This window comes from Vespula vulgaris, chromosome 12, assembly GCF_905475345.1.
Source record: "Vespula vulgaris chromosome 12, iyVesVulg1.1, whole genome shotgun sequence".
Lineage (NCBI taxonomy): Eukaryota > Metazoa > Arthropoda > Insecta > Hymenoptera > Vespidae > Vespula > Vespula vulgaris.
This window is the reverse complement of record NC_066597.1, coordinates 1,445,219-1,469,375: the sequence shown is the minus strand read 5'-3', so window position 1 is coordinate 1,469,375 and position 24,157 is coordinate 1,445,219. Positions and strand designations below refer to the sequence as shown.

Here is a 24,157-nt window from a genome sequence, read left to right as displayed (position 1 = left end):
GAAAAGGAAATTGGTATGCCTGGTAAAGTATATAGGAGGTACGCGTTGATAATGTCAAGTTTTTATTACGACGATTTCACGGAAGCAATAAAAACATTGATTCCATTGCTCACTCCGACACATCGTCTCGTGCATGATTGTACAAGAAGCACATACCGTCGAAGTCATATGCACCACGAGTTAGCTCATATACACGTATCACATCCAGGTACGGAGTGCAAACAGCAACGAGAGAGAGAGAGAGAGAAAGATAGATAGATAGATAAATAGAGAGAGAGAGAGAGAGAGGGAGAGAAACAGAGACTGAGGAGGAAGAGGAGGAGGAGAAGAAGGGGACACGTGTGTGCATTTACGTAAGTACACCTATCTCGTTGGCCCGATAATTTTATTCCGCTGGTCCGCCGCGTTGGATCGAAATAGCGAAGTCAATTGCAGAGCGCATAATCGCCGCGGAATGATTCACTCTGGCGCCATGATTCTGCTTTTTCGAGGTTAATTAATAGGAAGAATGTCCATGGCAAAGCATGCGTTTAAGTCGTCGAGTGCAATAACAGTATGCGCTTTGTTCGATCATTTTCCAACGATCCTTTGCTATTCGATTCGTTGTATATATGAATAATGTATTCAAAATGGCGTGCAAAGTACGTTTAGAATTAAAATGTATAGGCCCGTGGCGATTTGAAAAAGGCTAACTAATAGCATATTTTCAGGACTGTCAGCAGAACGTAGGAGCACGGAGTTATCTCCATAATGATCTTCGAGATCACCGAGATCACGCGACGCTAGGAACGCGGAGAAAAATTCATATCTACCCGATATCTAGTATATAGTAGTAATACTAGTAATATTATAGTAGTCATGGGTTATATATATATACCTATATATATATATATACTTATACTCTTCTATACCGTCCTACGTTAGTTGGTAAGTTGTAATAATATCTTTTTTTTTTCTTTCTACTTTCTTGCCTTCTTTCTCCGTAATATCGAGATTACGTAAGAACGATAACGAATTTGTTGAAAAGTAAATGTATATTTAATATATGTACTCGGTAATAGAAAATGTGCGGCTACTCTGGATTATATCATACTTAACATTTTCTATACCTCTCGGATTATGGAAATGAAGCGAAGCTTAGAACGAATTTAGCCTCTCTCTCTCTCTCTCTTTCTCAGACTAATTTATATAAATATGTATATATCGTATATATGTATGTAGATGTTTGGCGATAGCGATTACTAATCTTCGACATCGACGTCGTCAGACATCGTATAAATTAGTCGAGGCAATATTTTTTCCTTTCTACTTGGATTAACGAGATCATGGAAGAGGGAGAATGAATTTGTTCGATGAAAAATTGGACGTTTTAACGTTGAACGGTGTAACGTTGGCTACATTTCTAACATCTCTGAAGCAAGCCGGTAAGTCGTAACAACGTTTTTCTTCGAGGATGTTTCGCAGAACGGCTGGACGACGTCGGAAGCGACGGGTTTAGAGGAAAGGCCGCATCCTCGATGGGACATCGAGTGACAAATGGACACGCGAATCATTCTCTCTCTTTCTCTATCTTGGCATCCGTTTCTTATCTGTACACTCGACTCCCTCCTTTGATCTTCCCTCCTGCCGGCCCATTTACGTTTCACCTCTTCTTTCAGTCCCTCCGACTAAGACGGGAGGACGATAGGATTACGTGGAAAGTCAGGCCTGACTCCTCGATCGAGCTTCCCGGAAGAACGGACCTTCATCGGCACAGGGATGACTGCTTCCTGCCTGATCCTCGTTCGTTCTCTAAGCAACATCAGCAAAAGCATCATCAACCACGTGAGATAGAACGCTTGGAATTAGAATTCTTTTCTTATCCTTCTCGTTCCTCGAGATTATTCGTATGTGTGCACCGGTGCTTATGTTCAATCGAGTAGACCTGATATAAAACGAAGGAGAAAGAGAAAGAGAGAGGGAGAGAGAGAGAGAGAGAGAGAGAGAGAGAGAGAGAGAGAACGGACGGCGTTTTTAAAGGCAAGCGGATATGTCCGAGAGAAAAACTGGTTCTAAGGCAAGATGCATATAATATACTGCGTCCGCGGACGCGTAGGACGAATTACGGAGTTCGATATGGCGTTACGGTGAAAGGCCGATCATCCTGTTGCTGAAACTTTTTTCTTTTTTCTTATTTCCTTTTTTCTTTTCCCTTTTTCTTTTTCTTTTCCTTTCTTTCCTTTTCTTTTCTGTTCTTTTCTTTTCTTTTCTTTCCATTCTTTTTTCTTTTTTTCTTGCAATATCGTCCAAGTTATTTAGAGGGGACTGCATAGCTTTTTTCAGGATTATTATTATAACTTATAATTAGGGTTGTTATATATATACATATGTCTGTGTGTGTATATATATATATTTATATATACATACACATACATACGTATATAGGTATAAAGGGTTCTTTTATAAAAGAAAATAAAAGGAAGTTGAGATATTATATATAACATACTTTTCTTAATGAAAAGTTGAGTTAAAAATAAACGCGTATCCAATTTTATAATCGTTATTGAATAGCCTATTTTTCAAGCATCTATAGAGATTAGGCAAACACGATAAAACGAACGATAGAAATTCTAATTAGTCAACAAAATTGATAAGGGGCACTCCTGCGTCCTGTATCGAGGAGAGGAGTACGCAGGAGGCTTTGCGATTTGAACGAAAACAAACAGCATGAAACGACGATACCAGGAGACCGCAACGTGCCTTGTTACCGGAAGTGTCCTCAAGATTGCGTGAAAAAAATTAGAACGGCAGAAAAGTATATTATCGACCGCCGCACGTCATAAATACGCTTCGCGAAACGTTTATTTCGTGATAAAAACGTTGGCACAGTTTAACCGTATCTATTTCAACGATCTATTAATATAATTATATTTTTTATAACAATTCATTTTCTTTTTTTCTTCTTTCTTCTTTTTTCACTTAATTTTTTTCTCATCTCTTTTTAATCCTTCGAATGATGAGATGAAACGTGGTTCCGACGGAATAGGTTTGACTGACGAGCAGAAGAAAAATTTATTTTTTCATAATAATAGCTCTCTGTGAAGCACTCAACACTCACATATTTCCTTCGAAGAGACCACCTCGTTGAATTTCCAATCGTCAGGACCACCTTTGGGAAACGGTTTTCAAGATTATGCGAGCGTGAGAACGTAGATGTGAAAGATAAGAGAAAAGGAAGAAAGAGAATGAGAGAGAAAAAGAAGAGAGGGTGGAAATAACCGAAACTTTAGGTCCTGCATAGAAGGACGTCTCATCCTTCGATAATTGATGGCTTCCGACCAATTACCTCTTCTTCGCTGCACTCTCGATACCCACCGAGATTTTCTGGATCGACCATGGAATCTTTAGATCCCTTGGGATCTTACAAACGATATCATATCTTTTACCTGCTCAACATTTACTTCGTTTCTCGAGAATATTACTAAAATATCGTTGTATTAAACTTATGCTAATGAGCTTCTTTCCCCTTGTTCGAACCTATGATACAGGCATAAAATATGGATAAAATTCTTTAGGAGGATAAAAATCTCCGACGAAGATCGTAGATTAGATATTTCAAGTAGATACGCGTGCCACATTCGAAGGATCTATATATATATGTATATATATATATATGATATGTATATCTACATACATACATACACACGTGTAATCTGGTTGATATCGAGAAAAAAAGAAAGGAAGTAGAAAAAGAAAGAAAAACAATCGTTTCATAGGCAAAGATTTAAGGGTCTCTCGTAAATCTCGGATAAGTGGTTGTTGACGTAACAACGATTTACTCGGATAACGTTTAACTCGACTCGTTACTCTGGGAAAACTGTTAAGTTTCTCGAATAGGGTATATTTTCTTGTTTCGAGACGAAGGTAAAGATAAGAGAGGTTCTCTTACTAATGAGATTCTTTTTTGCAAACTCTCGCTAAATTGACAAGGAAAGCTTCGAGATATCTAAGCAAGTGTCTTATAAAAATGTTTCGAAGTACTCAAGAAAATTAGAGAAAGCTTTAACGCGGGCAAGTATGATTGCCTTATGTATAGTCGGGGATAGAAGGAGTATCTGTTATGTGAGGTCGAAAGAAGTGGCTCTTGCGCGGCACATATCAAAGGAACCAGATATAGTGATGATGAAGTGGAATTTTCATTTAGTACCGGTCATCGTTCTATTTCGGATTCCTACGAATCTATTGCGTAGAACGAAAGTTTTGACGTATATGATGTATCGATGGACTTGAAATTCTATCGTGATATCAACAATATGGTATTGCATACATACAAATAAACACCCTGTTAAATCTGATGTATTGTGTTGTTGATAGGATGATCTACTACTCGTTGGAAATTTTCAAGATGGCGATCCATCAGACGTAGACATATATACATACATACATACGTATAAATATACAACATGTAAGTACGTATGAGAAATATATCGTAATATATCGTATACATATATGCGAATATATATCATGCGAATTTTCAGATTCATATGATAGTAACTCGAGAAAGAAGGAAGATATTATCGAATAAAGTATTCAATTTCTTATCAAATCGAGCCAATTATCTAGAAACTCAAGGATTTACCAGGAGTGGACGTGTTCTTTTCCAACGACAGACATCGTATACATTATACATATTTGCAGCGAAGGGGCTGAAGATGATGTCGGTAAAGAAAGAAGAGAAAATAAATCGGGGGCGAAGGTGGAACGTTCTTCGAGGAAGCATATATAAGTGCGTGGAAAAATAAAATACTAAGAATAAGTAGAGCTTTAACCAGGCTAGCTAAACCTTACGTTCTTGTATATTTAGGCGAATTTAATCGAAACGTACCACAGCGACACATCTCTTCGGTTCATATCGTTCAACGATAAATTTCATGGTCGTATAATAAAGTAAAGAAGGCGTGGGATGCTTGTGTATGTGTGTCTGTGTGTGAGAAAGAGAGAGATTGAGAGAAAGAGACAAACGATCTCATTACGGAAGCTCTTTAAATAATATACGAGGTGTGTTTGTGTGTGTATTTGTGTATATATGTGAATGAAAGAAAAAGAGAGAGAGACAGAGAGAGAGAGAGAGAGAGAGAGAGAGAGAAGGAAAGTTATAGGCTAACGAATATTCGGTTGGAACGCGTAATAAGCGATAGTGGCTTCGAAGAAGTTCCGGCTAAACATTTACACTGTTCGGAGTTAGCCCCGTCCGTTTATTTTCATCATTCGAAAGAAACTCGTAAGCTGTCCGCTCGCGACGTTTACATCCCTGAAAAGCAATGTGCCTCGACGCACATGGACCAGTTTCTCTTAACACGCTATATCTTTTAATAACAATCGCGCGTAAATTTTTCCGTGAATATCTTTTCTCTTGTAAAATCAAGAAAATATTCTATTTTTTTTCTCTTTTTTTTTTCTTTCTTTCTTTTTTTTCGTTCTTTCATTCTTTTTCTCTTCCCAACAATCCGTTTCGTAATACAATCCAGTGAATTTTTATCGTTTAAAATAATTCATTCCCTTTTATTTTTCAGAGAGAAATAGAGAGAGAGAGAGAAAGAGAGAGAGAGAGAGAATCATCGCGAATATGAATTGCAGTATTGTTCCTATCGCTAGTCATAATCATGAGGCGTGTACGAAAATCGATATTGGATACAAGAATCGCATACTCACTCGATACGATACTTCACGCTCGAAAAAATCGATGCCGAACACGAAGGTAGATATCTAAGATATTATTCTCGATTCCTCGTTGAAAGCGGATTCGCGTTTTGATCCGGTATCGCGTAATTCTCGATACATACCACGTGATATACATAATGCAACGTAGTAGATGGACATACATAAATACATTTATAGTTGGAGTAGACTCTTTAGTTTTTCTACTTCTTTTTTTTCTTTCTTTTTTCTTCTTCGTTTGTCATATCATCCTCATCATCATCATTATCATCATCATCATCATCATCATCATCATCATCATCATCATCATCGTCGTCGTCGTCGTCATCGTCGTCGTCGTCATTATCATCATAATTATCATCTTCACCACCATCATCATCGTCGTCGTTGTCACCATTGTCGTCGTCATCATCTCTTTCGTATAATATTTTTTTTATCAATTTCAGATTAGAAGCCGATTTCCTTTCGCGTCGAATTCCACGTCTTCTCAGTCTGACGTTCTTAAGGTGAATCACTTCCGCTTACGCCGACTACGCTCGTTTATCTCTTCGTTGTTTTTTTTTTTTTTTTTACTTTAAGAGACGACTCAACGAGAGAGGAAGAGAGAGAAAGAGATGGATAGATAGATAGATAGATAAATAGATAGATAGATAGAGATAGATAGAAGAGAGACGAGCGAGAAATGTCTCGTTACTTCCTACGCCGTACCATAATTGGTCATTGTCTTGCGATCGACGACGATGAGACTCGAGACGTCTAGGAGGAAAATCTTCAATCTTATGGAGAATAAGAGAGAAGAGTAAGAAAAAGAAGAAGACGAAGAAGAAGAAGAAGAAGTAGAAAAAAAGGCGGGACTTTCGAACGTGCCGTGAGGATCGTGAAATTCCCCTTCTCTCTCTCTCTCTCTCTCTCTCTTTCTCTCTCTATCTATCTCTCTCTCTCTCTCTCTCTCTCTTTATATCAACGACGGCGCGAAAGAGGCGGAGGACGCGTGTGGAATCCAAACGACCTTGCGCCCGTTACACGAAAAGAAAGCAAAAGGAAAGGGCACGAGGCTGTACTCTTCTCCTCCTTCTCCTCCTCCTCCTCCTTCTTCTTCTCAATACATCGACCCCCTCGTAACCTCTTTACTACTATACGAATATCCGTTTAACGTAATCACAAACGATAGATAGAACCGAACGTTAGTATAAATATTCTTCTCGTAGACTTCTCATTATATATACATAAGAGTTCGTTTCCATAAGTAAGTATATACAACGCACATACCACATATATACCAGTCTTGACGAGTTCTCACTACGAACGAGACTCTCCCGTTGAAATTGAATTTCTCGGTTAAAGAGAAAACGAAAGCTCGAATATTCACCTTCAGAAAAATACTACATGAAAAATATTCAATGATTTGTGATTTGATGCTTGGGTATTCTAATGGTAGATCACTTCTTTCTCTCACTCTCTCTCTCCCTCTCATTCTATGTCTCTCCGTGTCTCTCACTCTCTACGTTACGTACGTTGTAAAAGATGCATAGATAACCGGCAGCGCGAACTTTCTATTAATACCGTGTTAGTTCTACGGTATAACTATCGAAGCAACAAGGTCGTCACGGTTTAATTGAGTGAACGCGCTTGCATCTCGCATCTCGTGGCATGAACTTGAGATATATGCGATCGATCGATATCGCGCTGGTAGATAGCAACTCGATCTCTCAACTTGTATATATGTATATTTTTAATACATGCATATTCGCGCATACCTATACATATAATAAAAGAGCGAAAGAGAAAGAGAAAGAGAGAGAGAGAGAGAGAGAGAGAGAGGAAAACTATATATTATCTTGCAAAACATTTTCCAAAGAATTCTAATTTAATATTTTTTTGTAATACTGCATTGTACATTTTTTCTACATTTTTCTTTTTCAAATGAAAGGAAACCTCTCTCTGTTTCTGCCTTTTTAGGTGTCGCATCTTGTGGACGAATACAACAGCACAACGTCGTTTCACGTTCATCCTCCTTCTCCTTCTTCTTCTTCTTCTTCTTCTTCTTCTTCTTCTTCTCCTCCTTCTCTTCTGCGCATAGCATATAATAAAGTTTTTCTTCATCTACATAGCTCCGAGCAGCTATGCCGTCCTTCGCGGAGGAGAGCGCCGGACTCGCCTTACCTCTTCCTCCTCCACTCTTGGATCACCCCCACTCCATGTAAGAGCGCCACTACGATCGCCTGGAACTACTTGTCGTTTACAGTGGAACGAAGCGGAATCGGAATCGAATGGTACAGAATGGAACGAAACGGAACGGAATGGTACGGAACAGGAACGGAACTTTAAGCGCAGCTGCGTCGAGCAGCTGACGCGGAATCGTTTGACTTACTGCTGCTCTTTGCCCTCTTTTGCTTTTTCTTCTTATTCCTCTTCCTCTTTTTCTTCTTTCCCTTTTTCTTCTTCTTCATCATCATCATCATCATCATTATCATTATCATCATCATCATCATCATCATCATCATCATCATCATCATCATCATCATCATCATCGTCATCGTCATCGTCATCATCATCATCATCTTTTTCTTTCGGTCAAGAAGAAGTTTCCGAGAGAAGATTAAATTGCGGATTTATTTTCTTATTTCGTCTGAATAGGTGAGTTTAGAGTTTGAGTTGCGCGGGAATCGCCATTTTGGAGATTCTCCAAGATTCTCTTTTGTTTATCCCCTTCGAAGAAACCGCACGCGCGTCGTCCTGTCAAAAACTGACGGACGTCGCATAGTCCTACGATCGTTTCATCGTCTGATCATTTCCATAAGTAGATATAATCATTATAACGTAAATAATTCGTAAAGGAAAATTAATATAGCGTTTAATTTGATATTAACGTTGTCAATATTAATCCAATTTTATCTTTCCAACAGAGTCGGTCTAGTAATTAGCAAAGAGAAGACTAGCAGAAAGAAATTCTTGTACCACTGGCTTGTCCCCACTTTGCCACCCACCATCGCTGAAACAAAACGTTAACGAGCATCGACTTTAAACGGAGTACCTCTCGACGGAGAGAGAAGCACCTGTTGCTCCTTCGCTTCTAGGAAAAGGACTCTTTCGGTCTGCTCTTCTTCTTCTTCTTCTTCTTCTTCTTCATCTTCTTCTTAGTCTTCTTCTTCTTTATAGTCTTCTTCTTCGTCTTCTTCTTGTCTTCCCTTTGTGCCGCACGCTTGGTAAAAGAGACACGGAGGAACGCGTCTTCGGTAGCAAGCTCACTCGTTCGTTCTCTCAGCCGCGAGTTATCCGGTAAACTTGCGTTGGAGGGGTGCAGGAGGGCAAGGGGTCGAAGCCTTCCGCCTCTCCCTTCTACTTCTCGGCCTTCCTCGGCCTCTCCCAGGCTCTCTCTTTCTGGCTCTCACTCTTTCTCTCTCTTTATCTCTCTCTCTCTCTCTCTTTCTCATTCTTTCTCCATCACTCTCTCTCGTTACATGTTTCAGTCATTCTGTCTCTGTTTCTCTCATTAATTTTCTGTTTCTCTTGCTCTCTCTCTCTCTCTCTATGTTCGTCTCTCTCATTGGTTCCCTCTCTTTCCAACTCATTCTCTCTCTCGCGCTCATTCTCTTCTCTCTTTCTCTCTCTGTTGTTCCCACTCGACCACTTTGCCATTCCACTTCCCGAGAGTCCGGCGCGCGCACGCGCGACTCTTCCCAGACGCACGCTTCGAAAGTACGGTGTTACGCGGCGAAGAGGACCGATGTCAGTTTCGTGCCACCACGAGTCCGAAGAGGAGAGAGAGCGAGAGAGAAAAAAGAAAGAGAGGAACGCGCTCACCGAAATGTCGTCTCATCCTCGCGAGTTATTCTCCCTCGTTCTATCTCTTGTCGTCGAAGATCATCGTCGTTGTTCCTCTTCGATCCTCAGTCGATAAATATCTTCGCGTAAGAGAGAGACAAGACGTTAGCGATTTATCGATCATTGAAGTCTCTCTCTCTCTCTCTTTCTCTCTCTCTCTCTCTCGCTCTTTCTCTTTCTCTTTCTCTCTCTCTCTCTCTCTCTTTCTCTCTCTCACTCTCTTTCATATCTCTATCTGTTTCTGTCTTCTTTCGAGATATCGTTTGGAGATCTTTCGCGCGAGATCTTTGCCGAGCTGTGCGTCGTTTTCTTTCTCTTTCTTTCTTTCTATCTATTTTATTCCCTTTTTTCTTTCTTATTTCTTCCCCACTCCTTTTCCTTTCCTTCATTTTTTTCTTCTTTTCCCTTCCCCTCTCTTCTATTCTCTTCTATTCTCTTCTCCTTCTCGTTTATTAAGAAGAAAATGACGGAAGTGTTAGCTCCTAGAAAAGAAATGTATCGGAACGCCTGTTGTCGCGGTGTGTACTCGCGAGTTTTTCACGGTGCACTTCGGGTGGACAAGTTTTAGGATCACTCGGAAAAACGTCGACGTGATAAGGAAACGAATCTATATTCTCTGCCGAGGTACGTTTCGTTTTTACTTATCTCTTATATTCTCGACGCTCTCTCTCTCTCTCTCTCTCTCTCTCTCTCCTCTCTCTTTCTTTCTTTCTGTCTCTCTCCTACTCTCCATCTCTCTGTCTCTCTTTAATCGTCGTTTCGAAAGATCGCAATCCTATGTGTCTATAACACGTTTTATGTATTTCCCCTTCGATCGAGCGCATTGTCCGATAAAGAAATAAATCATTTGCTGGTATGCGAGAACTGACAATCGGAATCACCGGTGACGTTCGCCGAATGGCACTTTCGCGCCTAACTGTAAATTATATAGATATCTATATGTGCACTTTATTAACGTATATAATGCTTCTGTATAAATATAGTTGAGAGTTATGTCTTTTATATGTCAGATTTTATGATCGTTGAAAAATTGACAGGCATACTGGCAAGTAATAAAACGCAAGGCGTAAAAAATATTTGCATTTAAATAGACTCGTCTATATCTTTTTGATTGAACTTTATACTTCGTTCATTGTTCTATTAGGGAACCTATGAATTTCTTCCTCTTCTTCTTCTTCTTCTTCTTCTTCTTTCTTCTTTCTTTTTCTTTTTTCTCTATCTTTTTCTTCTAACGTTTCTCTATATCTAAGTATCTAAAGTACTTGCACTTTTAACGAGCGATACTCGTTGGTTCATCGACCCAACGATATTCGATTTAAATCACGTTACGTGCGATCCCGCGCGTTTTATTCGATCGAGCTTGACGTACGAGACCAATCGATCAATCGATCAATCGCTCCTCGGTCAATAATAACGATTGCATCTAATAAACTTACGTATCGGTATTGGGGTGGTATATTCGATAAAACAAATAGAAAATAACGATAACTGAAGTTAGAGTTGCCGTTGAGATCACTATACAAAATTACATTTTATTATGAATTAGTTTCCCTGCGAAGACGTGACAGTTTTCTTGTGGAAAAAGAAAAAAAAAAGAAAGAAAAAGAAATATATCGAACAGCTGTTAGAGATACGTATATATATATATTCTTTTTATTTATATATAAAAAAAGAAAAAATCACGTCAAAGCTCACGAAAGATGTGATCAGAATATAGTTTTTCGTTTGTAATAAACGTCGAACTTGTTATACAAATATCTTCGAGGAATCGTTTGACGGTAAACGGTCGAACTTCGTTCCTCATCCAATCGTTTTATTATACTGGCAGACGACGGATTAAAAAGAACTCGTAAGGTCGAATTCTGACTCGTTCGGTGAACCTCTGACTCACCGGCAGATGCATTCTTATGCGATGCGAAACGATCGAAAGTATTATTCTTTGCTCTTAAATCGGAGATAAGGCGACTTCGTCTGGTCTCTTTCTCTCTCACTCATACGTACGTATGTATATACACCGTCATCGTCGTCTTCTTCGTCCATTAAAATTTCAAGCTGGTGGATGTAATTTTGTCGAGGAAAACAGACCGGCCGGCTTCAAATTCGCTTGGACGTCCTCTATCTTTCTTTCTTTCTCGTTTTAACAGGCTATTCAGAAAAGGACAGAAAAAAGAGAGATAGAGAGGGATAGATAGAGAGAAAGAGAGAGAAAGAGAGAAAAAAAAAGACACACATAAGATGAGCGTAGACGTTTCGCCCACACTCGTGCCACTTTTTCTATCTCGGGCTCCCCGTGGAAACTTAGAAAATAGCTAACGCGCGAAAAATGCAAGGAGCAGCGGCATTGTCATGCTATCGAGAACGCGAACGTGGTCGGACGCATAGAGAATCGAGGAAAAATTCCGCGCATCAATAAGCACGAGAGCGATATAATAACGCGATCGATAGACGATCGAGATACGTCCAGTTCCAGAATAAAAACGATCGAGAATTATTTTTCCTTTTTGTCTTTTTTGTTTCTTTTTCTTTTTTTTTGTTTGTTTGTTCGATTCAACTTTTATCATTTATATGCTCATTAATATTAATATTAATGCTTATTAATATTGATATTAATATTAATTAGTATACTCGCTCGTTTTTTTTTTCTTTTCCTCTTCAGTTTTTATCTCTCTCTTTTTTTTTTGCTTTTTTTTTTCTTTTGTTTCGTATTGTTTTTCTTTTCCTTTTTTTTTTTTTTTTTCTAAACGATTATCTCGAATTAACAGTTTAGAAACTCAAGGAAATCATAAAGGAAAAGGATAAAACTATTCGAACCTTTAATTATTTAATATATTACAAGTAGATACGTACGTACGTACGTATTAGTAGTAAATATTCACCATTTTTAGTAATACCAGCATAAATGACTCGCTAACCGGGAATCGTATAAGTAGATCGATAAAGATCAAAACGCACGGTCGATAATAGCATTGCGTTAGATTACTTTATAACGCGTACGATTGCTTAAGTGCCATTTATGTTGTCTCCCGGCTGATAATTGCTATCGTACGAGCTACGATTAAAGCGGGGATACATAGGATACCTAATTCATTATTACAAGTTTTGCGTCTGTGTGCATTAATATAGGGAGAGATCTAACAGGCGCGTGCCGATTTTCTATCGTTGTTGTAAGAAGAAGGATAAAAAAAAAACAAAACAAAAAAAACAAATCGTAGATACTGTTAATCGCGAGAATTACAAGGCTCGCGGCTAATCTTTTAACGAGGGGGAATTCGATTATTACCTTCTATCGATTACATGAATTTTTATCGTGTTTCCACATTTTTCTTCTTTTTCTTTTTTTTTCTTCTTCTTTCATTCGTTCCTGGAACACGGTTTTTCCTTTTTCTTCTTTTTTCCCTGTCCATATATATTTTCTTTTTTCCTTTTTTCCTTTTTTTTTATTTGTTTTTATTGAATTAATTTCCCCTATATCTTTAACTTGTGTCACTTTTATGTTTCCACTTTGAATATTATCATCGACAAAAAATATATATATATATATTTATTTATTCATCAATCAGATGATATCGGAAAATTCTTGTTGGCTCGCGTCCGAATACCTCACGGTGTCCTCTTCTTACATACCTATGTATGTACATATATGCTGAGAATGCGCAGAGAGGTCTGAGAGAGAGAGAGAGAGAGAGAGAGAGAGAGAGAGAGAGAGAGAGAGAGAGAGAGAGGGGAGCGCGCGAACCAAGAAGAAGAATCCGTCTTAAATTCGAACCGTGCACCGCTTCGTCGAAGGAGAGGAGCCAACGATCTCGACTTTCACAAGATGGTTTGTTTCACTGGCGCAGGGAAAACGTTCCTCCATGACGAGATCCTCCTACTCTCTTTCTCTCTCTCTCTCTCTCTCCCCAATTCTTTCTCTCATAAATTCTTTTTTTATCTGACAAATTTTCTCTACCTCTCTCTCTCTCTCTCTCTCTCTCTCTCTCTCTCTCTCTCTCTCTCTCTCTTTCTCTCTTTTTCTCTTATTAAACCTATCGTTTTTTTTTTTTACTCATTAATTCTCACTCTTTTTTTCTCTGTCTCTTTTCGTCTCTCTTTCACTCCTTAAGTGCAAGCTTACTGTGTTTCTTTTTCATTCATTAATTTCTTCTCTTTCTATCTCTTTCTTTTCACTATCCTCTCTCACGAACACGTGCTCGTGTTTATGAGTACTCTTCCCTCTCCCAGCCCCTTCAACCACCCTCAAGTCACTACTACTAAGGATCGACGCTCATTCTTATGCTCGCGCGCACTATGAAAGAAACACGAACTAGCTGTGTACCAGTAACAACAGCAACAGCAAAAGCAAAAGCAACAGACAAGCTTGACCGGCCTCTTTCTCTTTTCCTCTTTCCTTCTTCTTCTTCTTCTTCTTCTTCTTCTCTTCCTCTTTTGCGCTGCGCTACAGCGAGCCTCTCCACGCTCCACCTTCCACGAGGATCGTTTTATTTTCGCGCGGATCGTGTTCGTGCGCACTCCTCATTTGCGCAAGTACATCTATGTATATACGTATATATATATATATATGTATGTTTGTTCGCATATACGTATACGAAGTTAGAATAAAGTAAAGTAAAGTAAAGTTGGTTACTTCTCAACGTTCAAGAAAATAAATGAAAATAAAAGCAAGTTTTGCTTTGCTCTCAAAGAGACTTGTTCAAAAGAATCTTCTTTGTAGTTGTGCACGTGCACGCTCGCGGTAAAACACCTGCGCTATGGAACGATCATGTAGGAAGAACATTTAAATGAATTCTCCTTATTCCTTGGTATTCGACACTGATATCTCGACGTGACATTGATTTTCTTCGATATTTATACGTGTCTTTTTTTTTCCTTCTTCCCCTCTGTGATTTTTATTATAATCAATTTATCTTTCTTTTCATTTTTTTTATTTTTACTTTTTTTAGGTATCGATAAAAATGGATGCATGTGAATGTTTCTTTGTAATATCGTGATATCGTTTATTGTGAATTTTTTATGTGAGTTTTCTCGTTACCGATAGTAACTTGTATCATGCATGTATGTATGTAGGATCTGTGCAAACGATTAAAATAACATCTTACGATTCTCTGTAAGTTCGATGATGAATTTAACGTATTCACTCACGCGGCATCGTGTCACTGCTTATGTTTAGATTTCGATAAAAATATATCAATGGCATTCGGCTATTTTTATTTTCTTAGCATTCTGACATTAAAAGTATGCAATAGGGAAGCTTACACTGTTATTTCTAAAAAAAAAAAAAAAAAAGAGAAAAAAGGAAAGAGAAGAAAAAAAGAAAAAGAAAAAGAAGAAAGAAAAACGTCGCACGTTTCAAAGAACTTTTGAAAGAATGCACTAATATATATCGAAGTATTTTAAGAAACATAATAACATGCAATAAATGCGGTTAAATCTGATCGCATAAAATCGGCTTAAGGAACACGCGCGTAACAGGGCTAAATCTTCTTTCTTTTTTTTTTTTTTACAAATTTACATATACATAAATATACTTTTCCTTTTGCATTTTTTGTTTATTTTTGGCGGGTTTAAACAAGACTTAACAAACGAAAAGAATTACGAAATTCTTGCGATAAAAGTAAAATCTCGAATAAAGTAAGATACGAAAAAGGGAAAAAGAAGAAAAGAAAAAAAAATAGAAAGATGGCTTAATTCAATAGTTAAAAAAAAAAAAGAAAAGAAAATAGATAAATAAATAAATAAAATCTTCTCGTTTTTTCTTTTTATTAATTAATTCGTCGATTTTTCAGGACATCCTGCGCAGGATAAGGATAAGAAACGTCGAAGAAAGAAGGAAAAAAAAAATCTTGAAGAAAGAAGAAAGAAGACTAAAAGAAGCATAAAATAGAAAAATGGAGTTGGTATCGCTAACCTCATCGACACCCTTGGCGTTGGCTTTGGCCCTGGCCTTTCTATCAACGGCACGTCGTTGCGATGGTGCATCAGAAAGTATCATAGGTGCGAATAGAGATGTGTTTTGGATATACGTGAATATATAAAATGAATTTAGGATGGAAAAGTGCACTCGAACAGTTTATATTTCTTTCTCTATCTCTTTCTCTCGCGCATTCTTTCTCTTTCTCACTCTCTCTCTCTCTCTCTCTCTCTCTCTCTCTCTCACTCTCTCTCTCTCTCTCTCTTTCTCTCACTCTTTCTCATAGATCTCGCGGCCTAGCGTCGTTCACGCGCGTCACGCTCCATTTGTGACTTTTAAACGTTCTATTCTTGGACTATCTCCATTATCTCTCGGTCTATTTGCGCCAAGTCGAGTCGAATCATGGTCCGACGATGATTCGAAAGAGAGAGGAAGAGAAAGAGTGAGAGAGAAAGGGAAAGAAAGCTCATTTCGTGCGCTTTGTTTCGGTGAATTCGCGATACCCATGACGAATCTTTCGAATTTATTTATCTATATATCTTTCTTGCTCTTGCTCTTTTTCTTTTTTTCTTTTTTTTTTCTTTCTTTCTTTTTTGCGTTTCTTTCTTTCTTTCTTTCTTTCTTTCTTTCTTTCTTTCATGATCATAAAGACCACCAACACAAATCAGTATTCGTGTCTTCTTCTTCTTCTTCTTTTTCTTTTTCTTCTTCTTCCACCGACGCGAAAGTAAAAGTAACTTTATGGCCGGTTACCCGGCAGTTCCGCGAACGCTGCACGGGAAATGGCAAAAGCCAACGACAAAGTCGGTCTCCGTGCTTGTATCGCGCGTAAACTTCGATTTACGACGTAACTTCATACAAGAGAGACTATTTCTAGAGAGAGAAAGAGAGAGACAGCGTTCAACAGGAGCTTCCTACGAAATCTTTCAAGTGTGCGTTGTGTAAACGCGGAACCGAAGAAACATCTTTTGTAGATTCAAGCAAATCGTGTTAAATTCTTTTTATCAATGCTTACCAACCATGAATCCTATCATTGAATGTTTCATTTGGGTTTTATTATGGAAAAATGAGAAGGAATTTTCGAGAGAACAGAGAACGTTGAATTTTATGAATAAAATGAGAGAGAGAGAGAGAGAGAGAGAGAGAGAGAGAGAGAGAGAGAGAGAGAGAGAGAAGGAGATACAAGGTGTCAGGTAGAAGTGAAAGAGAATGTTAAGAAACGGTCGCGAACGCCAACGCTGCGTCCTTTCTCACACGCATTCCTGCGTACTTAAAAACAAATAAGAAAAAAATAAGAAGAAAAAGAAAGATGAAAACAAGAAAAACTAAAAAAATATTTTAATCCAAAGTAACATGAATCAAGAAAATCGTATTACTTTCAAACAACGACGTAATTATTATAAAACATCTCGTCGAAGTCGTCCGTACGCGGACGTTTGAATTTCAAAAGATGGCGCCCCGCGTGGGCGGCCATTATCGATATATATCGACGCATCGACGTGGCGGCAAATTTAAAAGTCGACGGTCACGCGCGACGCGTTTCTTTCAAATTTGAAAGAACGAACAAAGTCGTGATTGATGAAATATCGAATTTTATCCAAGTTTCTTTCTTTTTTCCAATCTTTTTTTTTCAATCATAAATACTCTACTATCTCTTTGTACGCATATATAAGAACAATAAGAAATTTTAAAAAGAAAATTGCTTCAAAGCGTGCTCGTGAAAATGAAGAAACGATGGTGTCGTAAAAAATGAAATAAAAAAGTACGCTAACAATATTCCGTGAAAGATGTTTGAAAATGATACTGAAACATTTGTCCTATTCCCCTCTTTCTCTCTCTCTCTCTGCCCCTCAACCTGTTCTAAGAAGCTTTTAACTATAAACGAGTAAATAAGAAATAAAAGAGAAAAGAAAAACTAAAGAAAAGCGTTCGAAATAAGATATTATTTCCTGGTAACGAAGAGTCATCGTTGATTTTTCTATTAACGTTACTACTACTTCTACTTTACTACTTCTACTAACTTTATCGTAGTATATACACATACTATCGTGACTACGATCAAGCCGTTTTTCTTTTATCGTCGATATGTGATCGACGTACCAAATTCGATGTCGATTCCATCCTCGTCTATTAGCGAATCGTCGAACGTATACAATAGTACGTATGTACGTTTATATATATATATATATAAACACATGTATGTACATACGTACATATATATATATATATATACACATATATACATTTACATATGTACGAAGCACGTACTAGACGCGTCGGTACGGAAGAGAACGAAGGAAGCCTCCAGAATGCGAAGGTCGATCTCTTCGGAATGCTTTGGATCGCGTACAACTCTCGATGTCGCAAGGATCCTTACAGCGAATTGATTACGTACAAGACGTTAACTTCTTCCTCCTCCTCTTTCTCCTTATTTTCCACGATCTATAACGCTTCGATCATTTATTTTCACGCAGGAAGCAGGGAGACGTGCGACGTCGAGGGCGAAGATTTCACCGTCGACAAGATCCCGAACACAAGGTGTTTCAATTGCATTTGTAAGGTAAGCGTTTTAAACGATGAAAATTGATTTGTAATTTTAAATGTTAAAAGAATATGTGTATATATGTATATATATATATATCTACATATCCTTTCCTTTTTTTTTTCTAATGTAAATGCATACGTCTTCAAAGTCAAAAAAGAAAAGACAAGATCAAATGTCATTGAATCGTTAATCTCATTAAGAATTGTAATTTATTAACGTGCTCCTCCATGAGGTTCTTGAATTTTTATGACACTCTTTGTTCTTCCTTTTTTTTCTTTTCTTTTTTTATGTTTGCGCTTATGTTTACGTTTCCTTCCTTCCTTCCTTCCTTCCTTCTTTCCTTCCTTTCGTGTTTTTAGAATTCCTTTTTATTTATGCATACTAATCGATTATTTTTAAATATACAGAGATTTTACTTCTTTTCTTTTTTCTTTCCTTTCTTTTTTTTTCTGTTTTAATGAAAGAGATAGATCATTCTCGCTCCATGCTCACGCCATCGTTGAATGATGGTCCAATAAGCACTCACTGAGTTTTACGACGACGAGACGGATAAGAGAAGACGTCTCTCGTTAGAGCACGTAGACCGTTTTCATAGTCCAATTCGCAGATTACGTCGTTATCTCTCGTGCTTGTATGAAACTATAAAGTTTTTTCTTCTATTTTTTTCTTTTCTTTTTCTTTTTTTTTTTTTCTTTTCTTCACGCGGATATACAGAAAGGAAGTGGAAGCCACAGTTCGCGCAATTGCTTTGCTTTGCTTTGCTTTGCGTTGCGTTGCGTTGCGTTGCGTTGCGCTTGTTCGCTCATGCGCCGACATGTTAGCGGTTAAAAGAGGTTAAAGAAGTTGGCCCGCTTTGGTAGAGGTCAGACCGAAGAATTTCCACTTGGACCACCCGGTCCGCGATAGATTTTATGTTCTCGATCTTACGAAGGAGAGAAGAACGCGTGCGAGACTCGACGCAGACGCCGCAACGAGTTACTGCTCTGCTACTTATCTCCTCCTTTCGTTCATTGACTCGACGATCTCTTGCGAGTCTCGCAAGAGTTTTCAATTCATATTTTGTTTTTTCTTCCCCTTTTTTTTCTTTTTTTTTTTTTTGTTGGAAGAGTCAGAAGAAGAGAGAAAAAAGAGAAAGAGAAGAAAGAAAGAAAGACAATTTCCAGCGATAAAAATATTCATTTGTATCGTCATATTTCAAGAGTGGGGAGGATCTTCGGCCTAAAAGTTTCTCTTTCTCTCTTCTTTCTTTCTTTCTTTTTTTTTTTAGACAACTTTCTTTGTTCTTCCCTTTTTTCTTATCTTTTTTCCCTTTTCTTTTTCTAACTCTTTCGCTGGTACCATGTACCTATTCTTTTCCCGCTTTCTTCTTTTTCTTTCTTTTCTTTGTTTTTTAACAGAACATTTACATATGTACGACACCTAGAGATTTTATTTTTTTAATTATTTATCTTAATTTTTTTCCGAAGAAGCATGGCGCGCTTATATTATTTTTACTTTTGCCTGTTTGTAGAACGGATTCGTTGAGTGTTTGAAGCATCAATGTCCCAGTACCGAAGGTTGCTATACCCTACTGGAATCTCGAGACGACGAGTGTTGCCACAGGTGCAAAGGTACGTTACGCTAATGAAGCTAATCGAGCTAAACAGCGAGGGCAAGTTAGCGACACTGTCCTGAGTCTTTTTATATTCCGAGGAAGAATAAGAAAAAGAGAGAGAAATAGAGAAATAGAGAAACAGAGAGAGAGAGAGAGAGAGAGAGAGAGAGACAGGAGAGAAGAGAGTCAAGGAGTGGTAAGCATTGTTTTAAGGCACAAAGGCACTTCTGTTCGTCGACACCGCGATAAACTCGAGGAACTGTTTACGCTAAGACTCGCTGACAGATGCTCCGTCCTCTTATCAATCTCTATTAATTATGTTAATTGTGACGTAAGTAAGTCCCGTTGTCGAGCGCCTCTCTCTCCGATGACAAAACTCAGGATACCGCATTGGAAAAATACTCAATGTTAACTTTAATCGTTTCATTCTCTTTCTCTAATTTCTTCAATCCGATTTAACGATTTCCCATTCTCAGGAAGTACGTTATTTCGATTTTTATTCTGACACGTTAAATGCGATTAAAATAAAGGCTGCCTGCGAAACGGAGTTTATCACGAGTCCGAGACAGAGTGGACCGAAGGAAATGACCCATGCCGGATCTTCACTTGTAAAGCTGGGGTTATCACCGAATCTAGGCTACGATGTTACACGCCTTGTTCGAAACCAATACCAGCTGCGCCTGGACAATGTTGTCCCGTATGTCCAGGTATGATACGCTTATAAAAGTTATAAAAGTCGGATTAATTAGGTTAGATATTGTCCGTAGCTTCCGTTCATTGTTTTCGATTTCTTTTCCTTTTGTTTTAACGATCTTGATCCTTAATGATAGGATGTTACGTGAACGGTCAAAAAGTAACGGCAGAGAGATCTGTCACCACAACGGAGGATCCCTGCGTGACCTGTAGATGTAACATGGGCCGATTAACTTGCGCCAAACAAGCCTGTCCCGTTCTTCATTGTCCAGCTTCTAGAATCGTTCATGAATCCGGAGATTGTTGTCCTCATTGCAAAGGTGGGAAGAAGAGGATCGATCGTATAAACATAATCGTCTTTAGATAACTTAACGATGTCACGATTTAATTGATCTATAATTATCGATAGGCAGTGGAAGGTTCCTGTCACCTCCCAAAGGTGCTTGCATGTTGGGTACAGCCGTTCATAATTCTGGTTCTCAATTCTACGTCGACGAATGTACGCGTTGCATTTGTACCAACTCCGTGATATCGTGCACAAAGGAAACATGTCCGGTATTGGAATGCACCAGCGAGCATCAGATAACGTTGCCGAGTCGTTGTTGTCCTCAGTGTCCTTTAGTCGAAGAAAGTCGGGCATCTTGCACGTACGGCGGCAGAACTTATGGGGCGAGTATTGTATCTCTGCAAATCCATTCTGCAGATCTAACATGGATCGTTTAGAAAGGAAGAAAGAAAAAGGAGAAAGATCGTTATTAGCGCCGATGCAATCGAGTTTAAATGTTCTTTTTTGACCTAGGCAGGATGGCGAAACTTGGAAGCTTGATTCCTGCAAGGCATGCGCTTGCATGCAGGGTAAGGTACGATGTGCCATGCCGATGTGCCCACCGTTGAACCTACCGTGTCCACCGAACTCGAGATTGGAGCATCCCGAAGGACAATGTTGTCCTCGTTGCGTGGAAAGTGAGTTAATATCGAGATGTACATATTAGTATCCTAGAAAACCGTTCGACGAGCGGGAAAGAACGTAAAAGTATAACTTGGATCAGGTGACGGTGTGTGTACCGTGTTCGGTGACCCCCATTACCGCACCTTCGACGGTAAATTCTTCAGCTTCAAAGGCGCGTGCAAGTATCAGTTGGCTAGCGACTGCGTCGGACATACGTTTAGCATACGCGTGACGAACGACGCAGGCTCGACGAGATCTTCGGCTTGGACGAAAACGATAGCCATGAAGGTATATAAGATTATATTACGCAAGACAATGTGTCCCCGTTGGAGAACGAGTCATTTATTTATCCTTCATTATCTACGAATTCTCTGCTTTAAGATCGGCGATCTGAAGGTGAATCTGGGTCAGAAGATGAAGGTAAAAGTGAACGGTAAGAAGGTCGACGTGCCGTACAGCGTGCCAAACAAGCTCGACGTTAACAGAACGGCTGACAGCATAGTCGTAAACACGCAGATTGGTATCAAAGTTCTTTGGGATGGTATAAGTTTCCTCGAGATATCAGCGTCTACCTCGTACAGAGGTAGATTGTGCGGTCTCTGTGGAAACTTTAATTCTTTACCGAAAGACGATTTCACGACACGACGTGGTAGACTCCTACAGGATCCTCAACCGTTCGGTCAATCCTGGGCGGTTGGAGCAAAGAAGATGTGTGCTCGTCCGCGCACGGTTAATCCAGAGAGGGAGAGACGTTGCAGAGGGAGGAAGGATCATCGGTAAAGATCCAATCGAACTATACGTAGAAAGAAACCGAATGTTTTATTAAACTATACTATGTAGATACTGAAACGAAGTAACGCGTTCCTCTTACAGATTGTGCAATCGCCTGAGGTCGCAGATCTTTGATCCCTGCCACAAGAAAGTCAATCCAACGATGTACTATAAAGCGTGTCTTCAGGATATGTGCGAGTGCCCGACCGAGCACTGTTATTGCGAGTCTTTCATGGCGTACGTTCACGAGTGCAAGAGATTGGGTATACAGTTGCCACATTGGAGGAAATCGACGAGATGTCGTACCGTTTGGGATCAATCGAACGATCCTGTGCCTTTGGGCAAACGTTTGCATTAACGTTTGCTTTTTCGCGAAAGAAGTCGATGGACGATAACGTGTATATTTTTTTTTCCTTTTCTTTTCTTTTTCTCTTTTTCGCGTTTGTTTTTTTTTCTGTGTATTTTTTCTTTCTCTTTATTTCTTATTTTGGTCTCTCTCTCTCTCTCTCTCTCTCTCTCTCTCTCTCTTTTTTCTTTTCTTTTTTTTTCTTCCTCCTTCCTCGCGTATTTAGAGAAGAGACTCGTCGCGTGCAGCACGTGCACGTGTTTTTACACCCGTGCGTTCCTTCTCTATATCACACGTTCGCGTATCATTTTGTATGTACACTCGCTCTTTCCCTCTTCTCTTTTCTTTATATATATATATATATTTCTTTCTCTCTCTCTCTCTCTCTTTCTCTCTCGTTCGTTCGTTAACTTTTTGACAGCGCTATACCTAATTCGTCCACAAGCACTGCAATCTGTTACGATTATGTGCTCCAACGACGAAAATCTACTAGTCAGCATTTAAACGTCGATACTACTATACGCATTAATGGTGAACGAGCTCCTCCTTCCTCTCTTAGCGAATTATCAACGATGGTTCTCCAAGCTGATAAGAGTGTAATTTTTAAGGATTACTTACAAGAACAAAAAAAAAAGAAAAAAAACAGGAAAAAAAGAAAAAAAGGAAAGAAAAGAAAAGAAAGTCAAAAAAGAAGAAGAGAAGCAAATGAAAAAGGAAAAAAGAAAAAAAAAGAAAACAAAGATACGCAACAACGAAGACACCAAGAGAATACTCAAGATTCAGCATGGGTGCCATGGGACTGCGTTTATCCATGACTCCACGAGAAGATTAAGATCTCGTTATGTTCGAATTACTTTGAGAAATCGTCGAGATTCCTTCTCGCCAGTGTCCAATCATTTTTTTGTTTTTTTCGTTTACGTATGTTCAAGAACGATAATAATTTTTTTTTTAACGAACGTTTATAAGCGGCAATGCAATCAACACACGACGTAATTCATTTCCCTAGCGGCGATTTATTCATTTTAATGTTACAGAGCACCGTGCAGTATTTCGGCCGATGAGCAGGCTCGCGGCATAGCATGTACATAAGCATACATACGTACATCTCCAATGTAATAACATTCGAACGCGCATCGATCGAATTTTTCGATTATTTTAGGATTAAGACGCGATTTTTCTTCTCTCTCTCTCTCTCTCTCTCTCTCTCTCTCTCTCTGTCTATCTGTCTTTTTCTCTTTTTCCGCGTTCTTTCCTTCCGATGCCTGCGAGTATATTTTATATATATAATATAAATATATATATGTATATATATATATATATATATATATATATATATATATATATATATATTATCTACGTAGCCGATAACAACGCTGACTTATTTTAGTTTAGTTCTTTACATATCGCAAATATTGTATATACGCTGCAAAAGATATGATTTTTATTATTATTATTAAGTGAGCGATCTCCTCGCCTCGACCTTTTCTTCTTTTTCTTCTTTTTTGTTTTTTCTTTCTTTCTTTCTTTCTTTCTTTCTTTTTTTCTTTCCTATTTTTTGTTGTCTTCTTTAAATATTTTCTTTTCTTTTGTATTCCCTCTCTTTCTTTCTTTTTTCTTCTCTCTCTTTCTCTCTCTCTCTCTCTCTTTCTATCTCCTCCTCATTTGCGCCTACCGCTGCTTTAAGTAAACTAAACTTCTAATTATTCGATTTATCTCCAAAATGTACATAGAGAAAGTATGATGTAGTAATAGACAACGTTGCAAAAGATGAACGATTCTTTTTGTTCTTTCTCTTTTATTAACTTTATATACTATCCAATCATTTAGTG

At 38.5% G+C, this 24,157-nt stretch overlaps 1 protein-coding gene across 4 annotated transcripts; it reads left to right on the top strand.

The window, feature by feature from the left end:
- The first annotated feature begins 129 nt into the window (after positions 1-129).
- Positions 130-24,100, top strand: LOC127067920 (BMP-binding endothelial regulator protein). 4 transcript variants are annotated; one of them, XM_051003363.1, is made up of 18 exons: positions 130-353; positions 711-927; positions 1,659-1,824; positions 4,354-4,444; positions 4,518-4,765; positions 5,553-5,737; positions 6,144-6,203; positions 7,657-8,000; positions 15,306-15,513; positions 17,905-17,990; positions 19,486-19,585; positions 20,100-20,276; positions 20,400-20,582; positions 20,672-20,931; positions 21,066-21,225; positions 21,312-21,499; positions 21,593-21,987; positions 22,085-24,100. In XM_051003363.1, exons 9-18 carry the CDS (start codon positions 15,408-15,410, stop codon positions 22,338-22,340), a joined length of 1,911 nt encoding a protein of 636 aa, XP_050859320.1. In that variant the 5' UTR covers positions 130-353; positions 711-927; positions 1,659-1,824; positions 4,354-4,444; positions 4,518-4,765; positions 5,553-5,737; positions 6,144-6,203; positions 7,657-8,000; positions 15,306-15,407; the 3' UTR covers positions 22,341-24,100. The 4 variants fall into 4 exon arrangements, with proteins under 4 accessions (XP_050859320.1, XP_050859317.1, XP_050859318.1 ...); XM_051003360.1 differs by having other exon boundaries at positions 7,657-10,146; XM_051003361.1 differs by lacking the exons at positions 130-353; positions 711-927 and having other exon boundaries at positions 1,325-1,824; positions 7,657-10,146.
- The last annotated feature ends 57 nt before the right edge of the window (positions 24,101-24,157 follow it).

Excerpts from the sequence above, each read along its gene's own strand:
- LOC127067920 (XM_051003363.1), top strand. The coding sequence starts at position 15,408 with ATGGAGTTGGTATCGCTAACCTCATCGACACCCTTGGCGTTGGCTTTG. Across the intron at positions 20,277-20,399 it reads ATGTTGTCCCGTATGTCCAG|GATGTTACGTGAACGGTCAA; the intron begins GTATGATACGCT and ends CCTTAATGATAG. Across the intron at positions 20,583-20,671 it reads TTGTTGTCCTCATTGCAAAG|GCAGTGGAAGGTTCCTGTCA; the intron begins GTGGGAAGAAGA and ends AATTATCGATAG.